Below are 21,597 nucleotides of genomic sequence, written 5' to 3'. Positions count from 1 at the left end.
CTATACTGCATTAACGTACAAGTCAGAAAATTGTATAAATGGGGTACATTCATATGCTTTCTGTATTTGTCATTTTGTTGCGACATTGTGTCTTTTTTTTTTGGTAACAGACATGATGGTTTATAGATGGAAGATATAGTGTAGCACATGTCTAGAGAGAACAAATAAAAACAAAACATAGAAAACGCTTCATGTAACTTAACAAAGAAGTACTTATGTACCCTCTAATTGTATGCAGTTTTAAGGTTCCGTTTCTGATGAGCTTAGGCTGTGACTGAAATCATCTGAAGTGATAAACCACAGTGGACCTTTGTAGGCAGGAAATGATCCCAGTGTTCATATAAAGCTTACCAGGGGTCCATGTGTGCATTGTCTGTATTTGAAGCCAGTCTTTGAGCCCACCTTAGTTCATTCTTTCCTCTCCTGCTTTCAGACCATTTATGGCATCCTCACTTCAACTGGTGTGATATTAATTGTGTTGACACAGCCCCCACCAGACCAGGTGCAAATATAACAACATTGTTGTCTAGGACAATGTTCTTTTCTCATCGTTCTATTGAAGCTGATCGTTCGTTTTGAATGTGGGTTGAAATGCAATGACACAAAGCTATGCCACCTCCCTGCATTTGTTTATCAGGGCTCCAACTCAATGTAATCTACATTGTACAGTGTACAACATTCCTGTTGGGCTATAATTACAAGTGTACAAATCCTTTGAACGCCACCCCCCCCCCCCCAAAAAAAAAAAAAAAAAAAAAATATATATATATATATATATATATATATATATTTTGCATTCTACTCCTCAAACCATAATGATTGATTGATGAGATGGTTTCAAGTTATTGACACTTTTAAAAAGCAATTTATTGCTTGTGCATTCTGTTTTTGAACCAAGCATGCTTGCCTTTTAGGAGAATGCGCGCACACACACACACACACACAATATCCTACTTCTAATGTTCTGAATTGCATTTTGTATTAAAGGGTTGGTTCATCTTGTAGCTCTGTTATGTTTGAATGTTAATGTGAACCACATCCAGCTTTTGCTCTTGTGCATATAAAGAAGTATACCAGTATGCTGGAGTGATAAGTTTGTTTACACTGCAAGGCTTGTTAGTGATTGAGTATTTGCCATTCATGATTGCAATGAATTTTTAGAGTTTGCACATACTGTAACTGCTTACTTCTAAAGCCTACAATTGTAGGTCAAAAAAGTTATGTGTGTATGTAGTGCAGAGTGTACAGTACCTCCTGACTAGACTTTGATTTAAGACTCTCCAACTCTTAATACAAAGCTGTATCTCTGAAATGCATATTGGAGATTTTGCTTACTTTTCAAATAGTTTGCTATTAATATCAATGGTATGCATGTATAAAACAGGACTTATCCTGATTTTGGTTAGCTTTTTGGCAAAGCCTCATGGCTGAAAAGAGACTAACTGCGAGAGAACCAGGTGAATGCAAGACCGAGAGGCGCAGCCACGAAGCCTTTTGAAACCTGACATGAATTTCTTATATATTGAACCTTGTTTCTGGTCGATTCTGCTACCAAAAAGGTAGCAGCCAATCAGCGACTGTAGTGCTCGCAATAATCTCACATCTGATGAATATGCATAATATGTACAAAGTATGTCTGCAGCTTGCTCATCCGTATCCAGCCTGTGCTGCCTGCCTGCATTGCCAGGGTTCAATTTTTTTTTTTCAGTTCGATTCATTTATTTTCATACTTCTCGTATATGAATATTACATCAGAAATAATAATACAAGTTCTTTTACCTTGTCAACAATGTGCAAGAACAAACAATATACATGGTAATAACACATCACTTGTAATGATAACTGGTCGAAATCAAATGGGGTTGAACAAAGAAGTATGACGGGCCCTACATGAAAGCAAGCTTGTTTGGCTGTAAGCCTCGAGTAATCAGTGTTTGTGAAAAAGAAACGAAAAACTGATGGAAGATACACGTGTAAGACCAGGCGAGTTAATGGTGGGTACCAACTATTGAAAAGCAGGGATATGCCTGTGTGATTTAAGAAAAAGAAGAAGAAGAAGAAAAAAAAAAAGAAACTATACTGAAATGTGAACCATTGTTGTGACCAAACTATCATTTGTTTCCGGACAAGCCACATTAGCATACCAACTGTGGTTTGACTCATGAACCATGAATATTGTAATTCATACTCACCTACATCATGAGAGAGCAGGGGAAAAAAAAAAAAAAAAAGGTTTTAAAAGGCCTCATTGCTGCGCCCAGGGAGTCGGGAAGCACCTCCGTCCTGCACCACTCGGTCTTGCGTTCACCCGTTTCTCGCAGCTTGCTCGTTGTGATGAGTCAGTCTCATTCGTTAGCCACAAGGCACTGTCAGATGGCTAGATTTTGGTTTGAGACAGGTAATTTCCTGTACCGATTTGTACTCTGTATTTTTACACTACAGAAAATTTCAAATGGAGGAAAATTGAATATTATAGGGAAACAAAATAAAGGGGAGAAGACTTTTAAATAGTTTAAATGCTAATTTATACAACTTTGTATCTAGGTGTTCATGTCAGTTACTTCCACACATAAACTCATGATGCATTTCTACAAACAGGTCTGTATCATGTCTTTAAAACTTATTTTCGTGAGGACTTTTACAGTGTCAATTACCAACCTCTTGTTAAAGCTGCATGGTATGGTGAAAACATGTGTACAAAACATAAACCAAAAATTATTGCACACTTCCAGACATTCTAAACACACACTTTATGCTTTTTGACGTAACAATGGAGTCTATTTATTGTGGCTACACCCATATCTTTTCCTGAACTCAAGTGTTCCCTTTTTATCGTTGGTTCTTCTTCTAGACTTTGATGTACATGTCATACAACTTGTGTATGCTGAATATTGAAAAAAAAAAAAAAAAATGTCTGTCCAAAGTGACGTTGGTCTGCAAAAGGACTGCTTTCACTTGAATTTTTTTGTCAGAATATTCCCAAAATCAGAACAGATTTTCAGGTTTGCATAATGTAAAATCAGCCAGTGCAACTTTTGTAGGGTTATACACTACATGGGGCTGTGTAAATACAGTCTACTCTGAGATTTCATTAGTCAAATGCATGCACACTAGCACTTTACCAACTATGTTTTTTGTCTTCTAAACATCCTGATAGGTTGTAACTTCTTTGTAAAAGACAATGAAAAGTTTTACTTGTGTGTATTGATTTTTTAATAGACTTGTGATGTTTGTGTTCTTTTACCCATCAAGTCTCCAGGTTGTTCTGCTCCAGAAATTATTACATTCTCATCAGTGTATAGTGAGGTGCCCACACCTCGCCAGGGGCCCGAATACCGCCACCCTGTTTAAAATTGTTACAAGCGCACTGAATCCACATTTTTTGCCTGTGACTGTGTTCAGTACGCTTGAAACTTGGCAGGGTTACCACAACCAAGCAAACTGTGGTGAAAACTGAACAGTTTTTCGCAAAAATCGTAAATTTATATTAGGAATACATGTTTACAAGTATCATCACGGTCACCCACATGCATCTTTTACATGCTTTGTCTATGGGAGCACGAGTGACGAGTTGCGGGCCCCTTAGCGTACAACTATTCTGCATCGTTCGTGTTTGAGGACAATAGCAGCAAACTTCCGGTATCGATCAGTGAACTAGTGGTTCTATTGGAATGTTAAGCATTTTTCCTGTATTTGAGTGGGATTTCATAGAATTTCAGTGACGAAATGTAATTCAAATATGCATAAACAACTATGGTGAGGTGCGGGTCACCCAACTATGCTTCTGAATCTCAAATGAATACCCAACAATCATTGACAGATAAATCATTAAAAAAAAAATATGCAACACTAAACAATAGTGTCACGTAGATAAAGTAGTCCAGGATATCTATGGTGAACTTAAGACCAATATTTTTTTTTTTCAGCCATTCAGATGGACAGAAATATCCCACTAAATGCCAATTGTTTGCAATAACTTACCAACCAAACTTCACACGCTACTGCAGAGCAAATCTGTCGAAATGGTGACCCTTAACCCTGTATTTGTGTGCTAGTGTGTTGTGTGTTTTGAATGATGGGATAACAAATTTCTTTCTTTTTTTTTTTACTTGTTCATGCACTCACCATGTTGAAAAGTGTGGTGCTATTTCTCAAATCATCGTGATACCGAAATAATCATGATAATTCCAAAATAATTGCAAGATATATTTTGATTTGGATTGCAGTGAGATTTTTACATGATGTAAAAATAGTACATTGTATGTCCACGATACAAATCTCAAGATTTGCTAATTCATATCAATATGTGCATATCATTTTATCATGACTTTTATATTTGGCTTCTGGGGCTCTTTTCTATTTTATCCATGTTAGGCCATGGCCCTCCAGGACCTACGCCATGAATACATCTGTGGCTACAAGGATTTCTTTGTCACCTGGGACAAGGAGGTAAGTGGTGGGAAAAACAAACATCGGTGCCTTTTTCCACTCTTTCACACACTCTGTTTCTCACTCTTGCTCTCTCAAATGACACATGACATCACACAGATGTGAATCTCAAATGACCTTCAAAAAGCAAGCCGCGATTTTCTACTGAATAAGCTGATATTCCCAAGAGGAAGCAGTTTCTTCTGCATTTACTTTAATGATTAGTTTCAGGATCAATTTTTTGCACAAGTGAATACATGTATTAGTATTGTATAATGTACTTTCAATTGATTGTGACTTGTGTTTTGGTTACCCACAAATAATGTACTTTAAAATATTGTGAAGATTATTATAGACAAAATAAGTTTTTGTGATTACTTAATTTTTGCCTGCCACACGGAGATGATGCAATACTGCATTGACCACAATTTGTATTCCAATTCCTTCTTGGAGTATTCCTATTCTTTAAGTATAAAACTTATTGGCAAAGATGTACTCACAGTAAATTGATTAACCAACTCAGCTCAAGAGCAACTTTTCTCATAAATTTTTCGAGTGAGCATACAGTTAGACCTAGAAACCACCGATCGAATTATGAATCTCGCTCGACAAACCGTGCAGGTAATTTGAAGTACGAGTTTATAGAACCCTGCCTAGGAAAGGGGAAAATTAGTCACTTCAAGTTTGTCTGATGGGAAAGAATAGACCACATCTTACTCTTCCTAATCTTCCACCACACTGAAGTGATTATCATGATAAGTTGTGGAACCATCCTCTGCAGCCATTGTCAATGCAGACAAAGCCTTTTAAAATACTGAGTGTCATGGCCCCCTCTTTGCCTCCAGGGCTGAAGCTGACAATACTTGGCATCAAAGACGTGCCTATTCTTGTGTCCCCAGAACAAAGGAACCCTTTGGTTTTAAATACCAGGAAAAGTGTTTTCTAAATGATTCTAAAAGCACTCTTTTGTGACTACCAAGGTGGCTGCTCAAAGAAATTGAGCTGATAGCAAAAGGCTCTGTTGGACCAAGACGGGCTGCTTTTTCTAATTCACTGCTGACCTCGTATCGATCCAGTCTTTGCGCAGTGCTATTAGTGTGGATTTCACAGTGAAGAACAAACATAGGTGCACTGTGGGGGAATTCCCAAATCTACACTTCATAACTTTTTTTTCTTCTTCTTCTCCTCAATTCTGGGAGAAAAGAAAAGTGGTATCAGGAGCGGTTAACATTAACTAAGTTCTGGCAAGGACTTTAAGTTGATATATAGAGTGTAATCATGTACTCTTATATGTGGCCGTGCACCTCAAAACGAACATAAAGTCGCACACACTGATTTTGCGTGAGGACTGAAAATAAGTGACACGGGTCAACCTAGCCGAACTTGACTTTTTCATATTTTCTGAAAGAGCGGGTCTTCTTTTACATTATGCTAAAATTTGGTATCATAAAATGGGCAGAAAAGTGTGTTTTTTTTTGGCAGTTTATCTCGAACATTTCCAGGTAGAATAGTGTGATTAGGTGTGTCTTTAGAATCCCTTTTTCATTTCTGAAAAATCTTCCACACTCTTCACTTTCAACTCTAATAACTTTTGAAAGGATAGTGCTACTGCTTTGAAAGTTGGCATTGATTATGGACAGAATGTGTTAATGAGGCATGCTTAATTTCAGTTTAATGTGATAATCCTTTCATTGTTGTTACTCTGGTGGTTTACTTCCTCTTTTTGTCCCATTCATCGCACAGCCAGCACAGTTTGGTAAAGTAAGCGCTTGAATAGACACTGTACTTCAGAGCCTCATTTCTCAGTTCACACTTTTCCTGAGTTTGTGCTTTCTTTCCAATGTTTAGATAGGTTAGGAGAGTCCATTTGATATGAGTTATACATCATTTTAAAGCTTAAAATCTGCTCTTTCAGAATATGGTCTTGACTAAAAATTCATGTCTGGTGAGTTTTTGTTTGTTTTGAGGTGCAGGGTCACATATGCCCTTCCTTAATCATATACTAGTATGCAAAAAACAAACAAACAAACAAATAAAAAACATAAGTTGCTCCTGAGAGAATCAAATTAGAAAATTCTTTAATAGTTCAGTAGGCAAAATTTGTTTGTGTGTATTTGTCTACATTAGATGGTGGGGATGGGGATAGCATATATGACGGAGATCTATGGCAAGGAGGTATGAATTATATTTATGTACTGTACAATTTTGTTCTGATATGAATGAGTTCACCATTTACTGCAGAAATTCTGTCAAGATTTAATGAGGATTTGAGTGCAGTCTTCGTTGTTGTGTGTGTGTGTGTGTTTTGTTTTGTTTTGTTTTTTTTTTTTTTGGGGGGGGTTGTTTGTTTGTTTGTTTGTTTGTTTGTTTGTTTGTTTGTTTCTTGAAAGAGAAAGATCATCTTTGAAGTTGTAAATTACATGTAGCCTAGAGACCCATTTGGTTTAAATACCAGATTCATGGTAAACAGCACATTATCTTGCAACCATCATTTTCATTTTCCCCAGGAACCAAGTTTAGCTGATGCCATGTTCATATTAACTGTTTTGTTTTGTTCTTTCTTGTCTTTCTGATGAATGTTCAGGAAGCCGCCATCATTGTGTGTATTGTCATGGAATACTACAAGATGGGAGACCTGGACAGACTGCTGAAGAAGAAGCGCAAGAAGAACGAAGCCATCGAGGAACTGGTGAGATTTTTCATTCTGCTCTAATCTGCCATGATCTCCCTAGGCTAATACATTACTGCCCTTAGAAATGTTGAAGCCAAATTTAAAAGGAGCTGATCTGAGATCCCTCGATGGCAGAGATGCCAAGTTTCTTTGATTGGTTGAGAGAAAGAGAGAGAATAAGTGCGAGAGTACGAAACGACGTGGGGGGGGGGGGGGATGTTGTTCCAGAGAGAGTATCTCCCTTCCATGGGAGGGAGCATTTTCACTTTGGAATTAGTTTGGTGCATACCTATACTGCAATTTAACTTGCATAATTCTCATTTGTTTGTGATACAATGTGTGGAAGATAATTGTGAAAAACATAATTTTGAGCAATTTTCCCAAATTTTCTTGAAGAGTGAGTGGTCTTTGTTAAATTTGTAATTACTGTACTCATGACTTTTAGTAGATGATGTTTTAGAGACCTCTTGATATCTAGACTATCTAGAATAGCAAGTGCGGCTTTAATTTGTAAAGAAACAACCATGTAATGTATCCTTTAGCCAACCTCTTGGGAGATGTGAGAAAATGATAGCTGGGGGAATGAATTTGAGTTGGGTCGCTGGGGTTTGAGACTGTGTAGGTCTGTGATAGACATGATTCAATAGTCTCCCTGTCATCTATGGTGACATAATATTTACGGCAGTGACAATCACTCCAGGACCTGTCTTATTTTCCCCAAGGACTTAGGGCTAATGTTGTTATAGGGTTGTAGATTTAGTTTGATGTGAAGATTAGGATTAGGGGTAGGGTTACGTTTGTGGGTAGCATTTATGTTTGGCTTGGCATGCAGATATTTTATGAGAGCAAATGTGTTCAGTATGAAGTGCTATGAATCTGCAGTGGCGTTGCAAACTCCCAATCTCCACAAATGGTTACTGTATACGCTATATAGTTCGCGTGGGTTTTATTTTCGCGAATTTCGCGAGTCGGGAGCTATTCGCGAAATTAACAACACGCGAAAATATTACTTTCCAAAATGAATCCCTTGCCTTGATGATACGAACGTTTCAGTACTAGTATACCATGTCACGGCTTACCGAACAGACCATGACTGGCTAAGCTTGTTTACGTACATAGCACGTCCACGTCTAATTACTAGAGATACACAGCCCAGTCGCTGTAAGTAGCATTCGCACAGCACAGCGGCGTCTGGGGGTGGTCGGGCTAGTCCATGTCTACTTACGAATACTGTAGAGGCAATCCATTATCACAACCCCTCGTACCACTCGTCAGAAATCTAGCGCGATGGACTTAACCACTTCAAAAATTTTGAATTCTAACTTACTAGTTCGCAGAGTTTGGTAAGTTTTTTTCATGCAGTGTATAACTAGTATCACTCTTATTTGCTAGTAAGTTGAAAATTCACACTTTCTTTGACACTTCATATTTTCTCTGGTCCCCCAATCGCGAATTTAACCACTCGCAAAAATGTGTGACAGCGGCAGTTCGCGAAAATTTATGTACACGAAAATTATAGCGTATACAGTAGTTTATATTGTAAAATTCTTTCTCTTTTTCTCAGATCCTAAAGAAGTGGTGTGGGCAGATGATTGAGGCCCTGGCATTTGTACACAACAGAAAAGTCATTCACAGGTAATGTGTTCCAACATCTCACTACGGAATGTTACATTTCCATATTAAACTCTTAACTTATTCCTAGAGATTCTTGCTTACAAAACAAGCCTGCTTGTTTATATCACAGATTTCAGACTGTGAATAGATTTTTCATTATTTTATTGCATTGAAATGAAAGAAACTTTATGTTGTTCAGTAATACATGTTGTAGATAATTGTTTAAGAGGCAGAATGAACATTGTGTGATGAAACTCCAATCTTATTTCTGCGCAGGGACCTGAAGCCAAGTAACATCTTTCTGACAGACGACCTGACACTGTCTCTGGGTGACTTTGGTGTGGCCACCATTATGGATGATGCCCGTACCAAAGCTAGGACCACTGTTGGTAAGTACAGCTTTTGAAGAGCTAGCATTAAAGGCCATGTTCGTCAATGTTTGCAATTTCAATATCCAAGCTGAATGGTCCTATATGGTACTAATGTTTTGATATCGTGTAAGAAAAGTAAAGCTATGAAAAGTAAAAAGAAACAAAAAAGTAGTTTAAAAGTGTTGTTACGTGCAGTAAGAAAATGCAAAATCTGTAAGAGCCTTGATTTACTATAACTTACATACACCCCCCTCCCCCCCCCCCCCCCGAACAGTGTTTGCATAACCAGTCAAACTACGTATGCTGATATTTTGATAGTAACAACAATGATTATCTAAGCTGTGTAATCCATGTTGTGCTTTCTCAAGAGAAACTGGGAAATTGCATCTAAAGTGAAGAGATATAGGAAGTGAAGCAACATTACCAAGAAGAGGATGTGGGTCCTATAAGACTAGCCTCTGCAGGTAGAGTTGACTTTTGACCTTGCTCTGGATCTTGCATTCATATGTGATTGGGGGTTGTTCTTTTACATTGAAGTCCTGTATGGACATTGAAGTTTCCTACACAGGGGATTATTCTTAGAAATAGTATTACCCAATTTTGAAGAGATGAAAATTCTAAACCTGGTCAATAAATTAAGCTGCCAGGCTGAGGCAGGAAAATTCACTTCTTCAAGAGTAATCAAGCTTAATGAATTTGACATTGCCTTCCTCCTCATTCACCCAGGCTCCATCAACTGGATGGCCCCAGAGGTGCTGGAAAAGCCATACGATGAACGTAGTGATGTCTGGTCCCTGGGCTGTATCATACTAGAGATGGCTACCTGTGGTTTCCTGGATGTGAGTATTTAACCATCTTCACCCCAAACCACTTTGATCTTACTTTGAAAGCTACTGTAAAACCAGAAGTTTTTACATTCATGAAACTTTTGCGGAGGTTTATGAAGAGCCATGATTCGCAAAACTGAAATAAAAATGCATACAAAAGTTTTTGTCTGCAGAATTCAGTGCATGTAGTATACTCATAATTTATTTATAGTCGGCAATTAGCGGAAGTTTTGGCTGAGAAAAAAGTAATTGGCTCCAGTTTGCAAGAGTTTTATGTTGTAAATATTCCTGGTTTTACAGTCTCTGTGTTATTATCATACCCCAAGATGGGTAGTTAACTTGTAGTCAGCATGTAGTTGGTTGGTAAGGCAGCATGTTGCTAGTTTAGATGCTTTATTGATACATCCCAAACCTTTTAGGAGGGAGCTACTTGGATTTCAAGTAACTGAAGTGATTTCTATTGTACATTGTGACCACCCTGCATGTTTAATCATGAAAGCATGTTGTTGTTTGTTTGTTTTTTCTTTACAGGATTCACATTGCCATAATGAATTTAATTTCAGAAAGAGATGAAAAATGTCTTGTGGAGTGAGCTGCTCCCACAGTTGTATGCACTCATGATATAACTTACTACATTTGATGGACCTCCTGATATTCATTTTAGCAGTGCCTTGTATATAGTGTACATTTTAGATACCTACAAAGGTGAAATGTCATTGTTGTTGAGTGGCAGGTTCAGGGTAGGCCCTCATGGGGGCCCCTGAAGAAAAATTATGCTTTCATGATCGCCCCCCGCCCCAAAAAACAAACAAACAAACAAACAAAAACAAAACAAAAACACACACACACACACAAAAAAAAAAAACTCATTGTGATCATTGTCTGTCATTGACTTTGCAGACCCAGTCTGTGACTCAGGTCCTGATGGAGATCAAACAAGACCCAGCCAGACTGGAGGAAGTCTTGGAAACAGTCTCAAAGGTAGGATCGAATCTCGTGCTTGGCTTCTCACGTTTGTGCTGCTGGTTGACGTGTAGCATTATGACATAAATATCGCTGACTGTCCATGTGCTGACAATTGAACCTTCTTTCAATTTTTGCAGTCTTACTTCTAAGGTGCCCTTGCCACAGGGTGTGGTATAAGATTTTTTCACAATTATTAGCATTTCAATGCCTATCATCTCTTTTGGTATTGTAGAAGCAATTTCTTCCCCTAAATCTTTTTTTTTTTATATATATCCATTTGTTAGAAGCCAAGGTTACACTTCATTTTTGTGTACGAAGCATGCAAGGATAAATTTTGATGACCTAAGAAATGGATTTTTGTGTACATAGCATATAATCTATGGTATTAAGCACAAAATGTAGTTTGTGTTCTACTTGTATGTTTAATGCAGACAATAATGGTACAGTGATATTGTTATATTGTCTAACCTGTAATTTTGTCAGACACCGTTGCTTGCTTCTTAGAATGACAACTACATGGCTGTACCTTCAGTGAAATGCAACCTTTATATCATATTTATATGTAACTATGTTCATGTTATTTGTTCCCTATATCTCATTGTCTCCACCCTTTCCACTAGACATACTCACCAGACCTTAGCCAAGTTATACGGACAATGCTGAGAAGGAACTTCCAGCAGCGACCCACAGCCATGTGAGTATCCCAGGGTGGGGCTGCCAGACTATTTCATTGACTCAAAGATGCTGTATATGAAATGCAATATGAATTTGATCTGGTGCAAATGATTGACAAATTGCCTTGCACCAGTGTAAGTAAGCACTGATTATTTCACTGTTTAGCAGTAGCCATGATAACAAAAATGTCAGTTGCAATAAAACAACTCGACACAAGAATTAACCAATTTGAAAACTTAAATAAGTATGTGAACAATTTGCTGCTGAACAACTTCAATATCGAGTAGCCAGTTATCTGTCAAGAGTGATGCTTGTTCAAGAAACTGACATCCATGCAAGTATGATTACTGCTGTGTGCTGATAGTGTTATTACTGCAAATTTTCCCTTTTGCTGACAGAGAACTGGTGGAACTGCCATACATCAAGGCCTGTCTTGCTCTTAGCAACTCAGCATTATCAGGGAAGAAGAAGGAGAAGCAGAAGGCTGCAAGTATGAATTTGTTATAAGAATTAACTCATCAGCAGTCATGATCTCTATGAATAGTCTCTAGTGTATGCAAATGTGATTCTTGCTACCTCAGTAACTTCAGTTTGGACATACATAGCAAAGGCTTTGATGTCACTGCTTTAATAGACATACTGCCTTTTGACAGTAAAGCATCTTGGGGCTGGTTCCAAAAGTTTGATTGAAGCTCATTCCAGGGGGACCCATTTGATTTAAACCTGTTGAAGATAGTCCCGAGTGTACTCGGGCAGGTGTCTACGGGAAATGCGTGTTGTAGCAAAATCAATCCGTCCTCAACGGGTTAAAAGAGTTTTCCCAATATTTGTAAGTTGCAGTAACCACAGATACTGTGATATCAACTTAACAATCACATCTGATTGACCTTGCCTTGTGTCTGTTAGCTATGAGAGACTACACTATGCAACTTGCAATGACTTCACACCTCTCCATGAAATGTACCCAAAAGCTGCAGTGTGAAATAATTACTGGCAGACAAGTAATTTTCCCCCAGTCGCTATTGATTTATCCAAGGTTAGTCTCCCTTCTCAAAACAGCCAGAGCCTAAAGCACTCACACCCAGTTATTATGTGTGCCTTTGTAGGGGAAATCCCTGCAGTTCATGGTATGTACATGTCTTGCATACAGCCAAAACAAGCCTTGAGGTGTCACTGCAAAAGATCAATATAGTATTAAATGCATCTGTGTGTTCATTGTTTTCAGAGGACTGCCCAACTGATAAAGGTGTTCCAGGTGTCATAGGTGAGTAAAATGCTTCCAGGTATACCCTGTACATGTATGTAACATATGCATGTGAGTATGTATATATTTATGAATTGTACATCTGTGTATGTCTGTGTATCTAGGTAGGTCCCATATAGGTGTCTGTGTTGTTTACATCATGTAAGTGTATATGCATGTGCGCAATTGTATTTATATGCATGTTTCTCTGTATGTAAATATCAATATTCTTTCTTTTTTTTTTAGTAATCTTTTGTCAATCCTTTAACCAGGTTCTCTAGCTGCAATGTTACCCAGCTGTGTTTAAGTATACATTGTTTCTCATGCATACACTAAGAGTGAAATAGGTTTGATAAAGAGCTGGAATGTTCAAAGTATGCTGATTTTATTAATATTATAGTGTCAAAGCACTGTAGACTATAATATGTTTCGTTTGTTTGTTGTTGTTTTTTTGTAAATATCATATCATCACTGGGGTAACAAGCCCTCATATCTACAAAATGTCAAATGTTCATGAGAGCAAAAACACATGGCAGCCAAAGCACTATAACATATGGGGTAGCCTTTCCTATGACATGCCTTGGTGGCATCATTTCTGGGGTAAGGCAGCCAGGATTTGAACAGGATAACACTGATTATCTGACCATTAATCCAAAGAAGTCATTTTCACCAAAATTAGAGATACAAGGTCTTGTCATCCCAGTAACGATATTGAAATGATACATGTGCGATTTGGTTTATATTCACTATATCATAGCGTATCATTTGCTTGTTTTCGTTGCTTTCCAGCATTCATCAATGAGAACAAGGATAATGAGATTTCTGTTACTAGGGCCCTGAAGTACCTCAACACATTGTCAGGTAAGTGAAGGGCAGGTGTGATCATATTCCAAAGCAAGAAACAACTTCAGAGACATCACAACTTGGCATGTACTTGATGCTTTGAAATTCGTGGCTAGTGTGTGCTAGACAGAGACATGTGCTTCAACTATCACTGACTTTTATACAAACCTTGCAAGTGTAAAAGTCTTCATTTCTTTTTTGGTAACATTTTGTTCTTACCAAGCAGTCAGTGGTGGTACATGGCTAGCTTGCTGCATGATTCTTTTTTTTTCCCCTCTTTTTAAATTAGTAAATTTATTATTTTTTTTAAATAAAAAAAAAGGATTTTGTGTTGTTCCAATCCCATGGTCAGTGTCAGAGTCAGTGACAGTCATATCAAACAACTGATATATGATGTCAGTTACCACCAAGTTTTCAGCAGATGTCGACGAGTGTACCCCCACCACAAGTCTTAGTTTGTGAAGCCAAGCCACACACGCTAAATGATATGCAGGTCTTTGCTTCATATTTATGTACAGTTGGTCCTTTGCAAACCATCCTGGGTATTTTTATGTAGTTAACCATTTTATGAGGTCAGTTCAGAATTAACAACTGTGTTGGTGTCATCAGGATTTGACCTGGTATTGATGGGTGTGTATACACAATGATAAACTGGATTTAATGACCGAACTGACCGGGGCCCCTGACAGCTTCATTACTCTTACAGTTCCCCTGCATTACATTCTCATCTCAGAAGGCAGTCCGTTTAAGTTACAATTTAGACATGATCTGTAGAAAAAAAAAAGATGCAGTTTCTGTTTTTCACTCTCTGTCCATGTAGAATTATGCCCCCAATCAGTATTAAAGGGTGTGTACAGTTCTGGTCGAGGTGAGGATTTAGCTTTTAACGTTTTGCGAGATATTCAGAAACCACTCTATGAGATGTCAAAGAGCATGCAGTTCTAAGGGGTATCAAAAGTTTATTCGATGAAAATCGGTTTTGAAATGGCTGAGATATTCAAAAACAAGGTGAAACAAAGAGATCCTAATAAAGTTGTGGCATGTCGCCTTTTATTATTAGCACTTTTTTGGATATCTCAGCCATTTGAAAACCAATTTTCATCAAATAAAGGTTGAATCCTTCTTAAAATTACATGCTCTTTCATATTTCATAAGAGGCTTTTCATTATCTTACTTAGGAATGTTCAAAACGTGAATCCCCACCTCAACCAGTACTGTACAGTCCCTTTAAGTTTTATTTAATTCAGTTACATTCCTTCCTATTACCATATTTGTATGTGACAAGGTTACACATTTCTAACAGCAAACAAGTCCCAAATTGGGGGTACAGGCGATATGCAACCACAACCAATTCATGATCTGTCCAATCCAGTGAACTATCTGCTTAACAAACATACATAACCATGAAACGTATGGGACTTCAAAATCGAGCAACTTTATAACATCCAGTCAATTAATCTTTCAGACAATGCTACATTCTGCAATCAAGTGACAACTCTCTTTATTTTCATCATCAGCTACCAAATAAGTAATTGTGGTTGTTACATACAGTTGGTGATCTTACACCATGCCAAATTTTTATGTACTTGTTTCATATCCATTTATTATATCGTCGCCGGTCACACGAACCGACGAATCCCTCAGGTTTGCATAAGAATGACAATTCGAGAAAATCGCGTTTGAAGTTAACCCATTTTTAACTTTCATGTCTATAATTTCCAATTATTTTTGTAGTACATCAGACTTCAATTCTTGCTCTAACTTGTGAAGTTTTTATCGAATTGTATTGTTAACAAATAAGCGGGAAATCGTCAAAGAGCTGCATGCATGTATTTTCGGTCTGCAAAGAACGTTGTAATTTTCCATGTGTGTCCATATGTACATGTACATTGAGCGTTGTCATTGTCAACGCATGTATTACATAGTACGCGCACTGTGCGCGTGGTCAATGAACTGTTGAATCTCAAAAACTACACGCAAGTCAATGCGCACTGATTCGCGCGGTCACCGAACCGTCGAATCACCTGATTGTTTAACACACGAGTCTATGGGGAAAACAAATAATTTTCACAAATGGAATTACATACTTCTACAAAAGTGATAACTACGTAAAAATTACACCGAATTACACACTGAGAATTTCAGAATATGTAGTATGGAATGTCTACTATCGAATGATTGAAAATCTCAAAATCGAAAATTTGACCCAAAATCGAGTGATTCGTCGGTTCGTGTCACCGGCGACGATATATCATACTGTTTTTATCTTATATCACTTCATTTTATTTCGTGTAGCTCCACAGATTGATGAGGCTGGTAAGAAGGTCATTGTCATTGGCTGCATGAAGACAAATGTTTCTGAGCTCGCCTTACAAATGGAGGCTTGTCGACTACTGCTTACCCTTACAGCTGCGGGTGAGAACATTCTCCTGGTTATTTTACTGTACCATCTTCTATTCTTTCTCATCTTTCCTCATGTAGCCCTTCTATCCTCTTTATGCTCTTTCGTCTTCCTCTTCCAGTCCACAAGTTGATTTGAATGCATTATCATCTCCTGTAGTGATACCAAGATACAGGATAATGCTTCAACCTTCTGGAATCGGATGTTAGATTATCTCTTCACTTGTCCACTCATGAACACATTATAAAGATGTGAATGATTAATTTTTATTTTTCCCTTTTTTTGTTGACAGAAGTTACTGTACATGCCACATAATTTGTGAATGTAATATTTTGTAAATTGGGACTTATGAGACAATTTTACAAGAAATTGAAATCATGATCGAGAACCACTTTATCATTAGTATTATACCATTTCGAGAGAAAAAGACAGTGATTTCCAACCCTAGGTTCAATATGCGATATGTTTGTGTTACGGGAGACAATATCTTTGCAAATTGTTACATTTTGAAAATATTGGTAGATTTGCAAAATATCCCCCTTATTATTGTATTATTGTATCTTTTTTCCCTCTTTTGGCACAGCTGATGCTGAATCGGATGCCGATGACTACCTCTTCTCAGAAGAGGTGATTCGTGCTGTCACACTTGCTATGAAGGTAAGTTGGGACTGAAACAGTGAGGAGAAAATGGTACCACTAACAGGCACTATTGCTGCCAAAGTCTCAGAGACTTCTGTTATTGTAGATCAACCAATTTCAAAGAGCAATGCTGCAAGTCAATCTGTTATGCCTGATGACAATGCTGCACACTGGCACTGAGCCAACAGTCTAGACTAGTAAAGATCACTGTCGGACCAGTAACTTTTTCAGGAATGGACCAGTAAAAAGTGGAAAAAAAAAAAACTTGGTACCTACTAGCCCGACAGGGACAGGTTGGACCAGTAGAAAAAAATGGGTTAGTGTGCAGCCCTGCTAATGATTTGGCGATATAACTGTATATGGAAAACTAACTTAAGTCCCAAACACTTGGATAATCATAATTCTGCATTGAGCTATTTTGAAATAACTCTGAGTAAATGTGGGTTATCATTTTACTTGAGATAGCAATCATTTTTGTAATTCCTCCTTCCATATCAAAGTGAAGAGGTACAAGTATCTTTGTATTATTATCAAAGCCTCAATCTTTTTTTTTTTTTTTTTTTTGCAACACTCTGCAGTGAATTGTATGATTTATGTTTTTCCTTTTTTTGTAATCATAATGATCAAATTAGTCAAGTATGCATTTAGCTAACATTTGATGTCTGGTCTTGAAGGCAAATGGGCTTCAATGGGTGAAACATGATTTGTCCTTTGTTACAGGCACATCCATCTTCGAGGGATTTCCAGAATATAGCCTGCTCTCTGCTCAAGACCATTGCTCTAAGTGGTAAGATGATGAAGCACTCATAGTGGCACTAAATAAGCCAGAATCATACATTGTAGTTCAAGCAAGCCTTGTGGGACTCTAAAAAAAGGTGTTTTAGGTCAACTGTTGTCACCTATGTGCAATTTCCATATCCTGCAGTCATTTATGTACGATCAAAGAATGTGAAATGTGGAATGAAAGAATGTGGAAAATCACATGCAAAGAATTTATTGTATGATTTACCTTTTTTTCACGCTGTTCTTGGTGCTATACTATACAGTATTCATCGCATAATCGGGCATCTGATAATCGGGAACCTCGCTTAAATGACATACGCTTCCCAGAAACATTTCCAGTGCACGTTATTTTCACTGGATAATCGGGCGGGGACCTCTGATAAACGGGACAATTTTTCTTCAAGCGATCTTTGATTTTGTTGATATTTTACACAAAAAATCTACCAAAATACCACAACAATATTTCAAAGATTCCCTATCAGTTGTCGTTTACATCAAACTTACAAAGCAAGCTTCGGACTGGTGTGTTTTGACCTCCGTCCATCCAGTACACGTACATTTCAGCTCGCTGCCCGCCTTCGCTTTTCTGTACATGTGTATTATGGCGAGCCAGATCGCTACAACACATGTACAGTGCAGTGATCGCGGCAAGTAAACAATCAAGCCGTGATGATTGAATGATTGAAGGACTTTTCATTGACGTTCCCACATCAGTTCTGGGTAATCATTTCCCATGGTTGTGGATATGTATTTATACAGAACACCCTATGTGTCCAAGAATTCTATGAATGTTTAAGAAAGTGCTAGCTTTTAATCCACATATTTTGTGTTCGAAGAGAGGCGACAGAAGAAGAACCCGGTTGCGATTACTCTACATCATTGCGAGAATGCAGGGACAGCTAGAGGGTCGCGCCGAGGGGTAGCGTGGTTGTGTATTCATGTACAAGTACAGTACGTCAGTATGCATGTGTGTGTGTGTGTGTGTGTGTGTGTGCACTACATAATGTACATGTCGTATGCCGTTAGTGTATGGTGAGTGCTCATCGCGAAATCGGGCACCCCGCTTAAAGGGGCCGTGTTTGCTACTCCCAACCTGTCCCGATTATGCGATGAATACTGTACTAGTACTAGAGATTTATGCCTTAGTGTCTTCATTACTCATCTGTGTGATGCATCCATTGGCTTCTTAGCAATGGACTCAATAGAAGAACTACTGTATCAACATTTTCAATCAAAACTCAAGTACTAAAGAATGGTACAAATTTTTGCTGTTTGAGTGTAAACATTTGTTTTTAGAACTTGTGTATTGGCTGGAAACCATCTTTGTTATGTCACTGAATGCAAGGTCCCATTTAAGATATTTTGTACAGTATCAGTGTCATAGAATGAGTTTGATACTTGATTCAAGTACACATTACTATCTGGGGGCGTATATCGAGGTAAGATTGATAGTATGCTGTAAAAGTGGATATTTTCGCAGTGTTGAAATTTTCGTGCATTTCACGCCACCAGAAACTAGCACAAAAATAAAAGCACAAATATTTTTGCTTGCCATATGTTCCAGTAGTTGATGTCTTGATTGCTTGGAATTAAAATCACGCCAAACTCCTTTTGCCCGGCCAGGCGCGAAAAATTAGTCGCACGAAAATATCCACTTTTACAGTACCATGTACCCAGGGTCTAAAGATAACTTTCCCTCCTGCATCATTCTCAGAGCATGCTGCAGGACTGATTGGCAAGCTGGGTGGAATACAGGATATCCTCTCCGCTCTTCGAACCCATCCATCCGACGCTGAAGTCTGTGCCAACTGTTGCAGCGCTCTCTCCTACCTCACCATCAACGGTAAGCAGCGACTGCCATTCAGATGCATCTTACTAAGGCAGAGGTTGGACCAAACTTGGAATCTGCAACTGTCCCTGTATTTACACTAGGTCCTGTGTCTCGAGAACAGTCAGAAGAAAGTGTATCTGTGTACAATTGTTTGTCCACACTACTGTCCAGAGCTGTGGAGACAGTCACAGATTTAGGCTCGGGCCTGTTGTCCACCTACAAGTGCATACAAACAGCCATTAGCATGTTCCTGCAAAAAGAACAGGAGGTGATTTGCCCTTTATCCTTTGACTGTCACAAGAATGGGATGTTAAATCTGCATACATTCCTAAAGAACTGAACTGAGCTTTGTATCTGTGTCATGCATATACTGGGTAGAAGACTACTGTATAAGCCATATATTTAGCGAGTCTAATTTTTCGCAAATCAGGACTTCCAGATAATTTCACTATTAGTTAAATTCGCTATTGTCAAGTACATTACTAGACGGAGAAATGTATGCATTCATGTACATTAATGTCTGGATCAGAGTGTATATTTTTCATGTGTTTTAAATTCGCGAATAGCACCCGACTTGTGAGATTTGTGAAAATAAAAACCTCACAAAATATTTGGCATATACAGTTTTGAGTCCATTCTTGAGTCAGTTTCATTGACAGACATCTATTTTTTTCCCACAGATAAGAACCTTGACATCATGCGAGAGGAGAAAGGCGTGGTAGACCTCATCAATGCCATGGAAACGCACGAGACGAATCCTTCTGTCATGGACTTCACCTGTTCAGCACTCTGGGGCCTATCATTGGAAGGTAAGACCTATGCTGGGCAACATATAAGAGGTCTACGGTCAGATTTCTACAAAGAAAAAATAAAAGAAAAATCCCCCATGAAGTGCTCCATGACATGTTAGAACTACTAGTAGACATATTGGAATTCATCTAATAGTATGAGTTATGAAACATAAAATGGGTATAAAAGTTTATTGGATCATAGCATGGTTATTCATGCTCCATGGTTGTTTAGTCTACAACTTTAGTCTGTAGTGCCTTAAATAGATGCAAGTGATCATCACTCCCTTGGGTTTCATAGATCGTGGTTTGCACAGTAAGAAAAATGGCATACCGTGCCTCATAGATAACCCCAGCTGTCGATATGAAATAACGTCGAAAATTAAATCATATAATATATGCATGCGCTTTTGCCTTATTCGGAATTACCATTTATTGATGGGGTATATGTTGCATGTAGAAGTAAGGTGGTGTAAATGATGATGTAGTGAGTGTATGAAAGGATGCAACAGACGATGCACTGTACTGAGCTCTCTTTTGATATTTTTAAACTCCCTGTAGATGAGAATGTAGAGATGATGGCAGCCAGGAGTCTGGCCAAGCTTCTCCTCAAGGCAATCACAGATCACAAAAAGGTGAGTTGAGCTATGGACCTCAGTGACAGGGAGCTTACTGTAAGAGAACTTACCATGGTTTGTTTAATTTCCCATTTAAGAAGATGGCTAGAAACTGTAAACATCAATATTTTCATACAATTGATATTTCATGCTGAGTGGCTCAAAAAAAAAAACACACTTATGGGTTCTTGAATTTCCACTGGGCAATTGTCAACCACTTCACAAAGTGCAGAAAAAAATTATGAAGATGTTTTTGTGGGTTTCAGAATTTGGGCCAACCAAAAGTAGTGCGTAATATGCAAAAAAAGTAATGTACTGCAAAAATATCTGCATTTGCAGTAGCCCATATTCAGCAGTGCTAGCTGGTCTTCCATGGGGTCCAGTTGGGTGTGAGAGGACCAATTTAACTCCATTATGCACCCTGCTATTTGCGATGAGTGAATGAAGCGGGATCTTTTACATGCATGAGATTTGACTCTCTCACATGTGAGACCTCCATTTTATGACCTATCCGAGGGACAGAGTGTTTTGCCTCTATTACTAGAGGGGACAGTATGATTACACACAACATTGCTCAGTGAGACTCGGGCATCAAACCCGGGTCATACGGATTGGGAGGCAGACGCGCTACAGAATGGGCCAAATCATCACCATGGTCATGAACATGATGAGACACACACCCAAGAATGAAGGCATTTTCTTCTACTCTGCCATTGAAATAGGAGACTGGCCTCTCCTGCACACCCCAAACTCTGGTGACGAGAAATTGTCTCCTTCAAAGCTATTTCATGCAAATAAATTAAGTCTTTTCAAGAAGATCCTGAGGCATCATATGTTGCAGTTACTAATTTTTAAACTTTTGCTATTCATTGCCCACTGTATACCAATATGTATTTTGTT

At 38.3% G+C, this 21,597-nt stretch overlaps 1 protein-coding gene across 1 annotated transcript in view; it reads left to right on the top strand.

The window, feature by feature from the left end:
* LOC140240375 (serine/threonine kinase-like domain-containing protein STKLD1) overlaps positions 1-21,597 on the top strand; it is a 42,736-nt gene that overhangs the window by 11,436 nt on the left and 9,703 nt on the right. The window contains exons 4-19 of the mRNA XM_072320145.1: positions 4,375-4,449; positions 7,013-7,117; positions 8,664-8,734; positions 8,990-9,102; positions 9,811-9,923; positions 10,812-10,892; positions 11,498-11,571; positions 11,951-12,042; positions 12,778-12,816; positions 13,585-13,656; positions 15,934-16,053; positions 16,623-16,696; positions 17,399-17,465; positions 19,176-19,304; positions 19,973-20,101; positions 20,642-20,715. Coding sequence (XP_072176246.1) covers positions 4,375-4,449; positions 7,013-7,117; positions 8,664-8,734; positions 8,990-9,102; positions 9,811-9,923; positions 10,812-10,892; positions 11,498-11,571; positions 11,951-12,042; positions 12,778-12,816; positions 13,585-13,656; positions 15,934-16,053; positions 16,623-16,696; positions 17,399-17,465; positions 19,176-19,304; positions 19,973-20,101; positions 20,642-20,715 — 1,428 coding nt within the window. The remainder of the gene's footprint in view (positions 1-4,374; positions 4,450-7,012; positions 7,118-8,663; positions 8,735-8,989; positions 9,103-9,810; positions 9,924-10,811; positions 10,893-11,497; positions 11,572-11,950; positions 12,043-12,777; positions 12,817-13,584; positions 13,657-15,933; positions 16,054-16,622; positions 16,697-17,398; positions 17,466-19,175; positions 19,305-19,972; positions 20,102-20,641; positions 20,716-21,597) is intronic.

The sequence above is a fragment of the Diadema setosum genome, chromosome 17 (genome assembly GCF_964275005.1).
Source record: "Diadema setosum chromosome 17, eeDiaSeto1, whole genome shotgun sequence".
NCBI classification, from domain to species: Eukaryota; Metazoa; Echinodermata; class Echinoidea; order Diadematoida; family Diadematidae; genus Diadema; species Diadema setosum.
The sequence above is the reverse complement of the archived record's forward strand: the minus strand, read 5'-3'. Positions and strand labels throughout refer to the sequence as shown.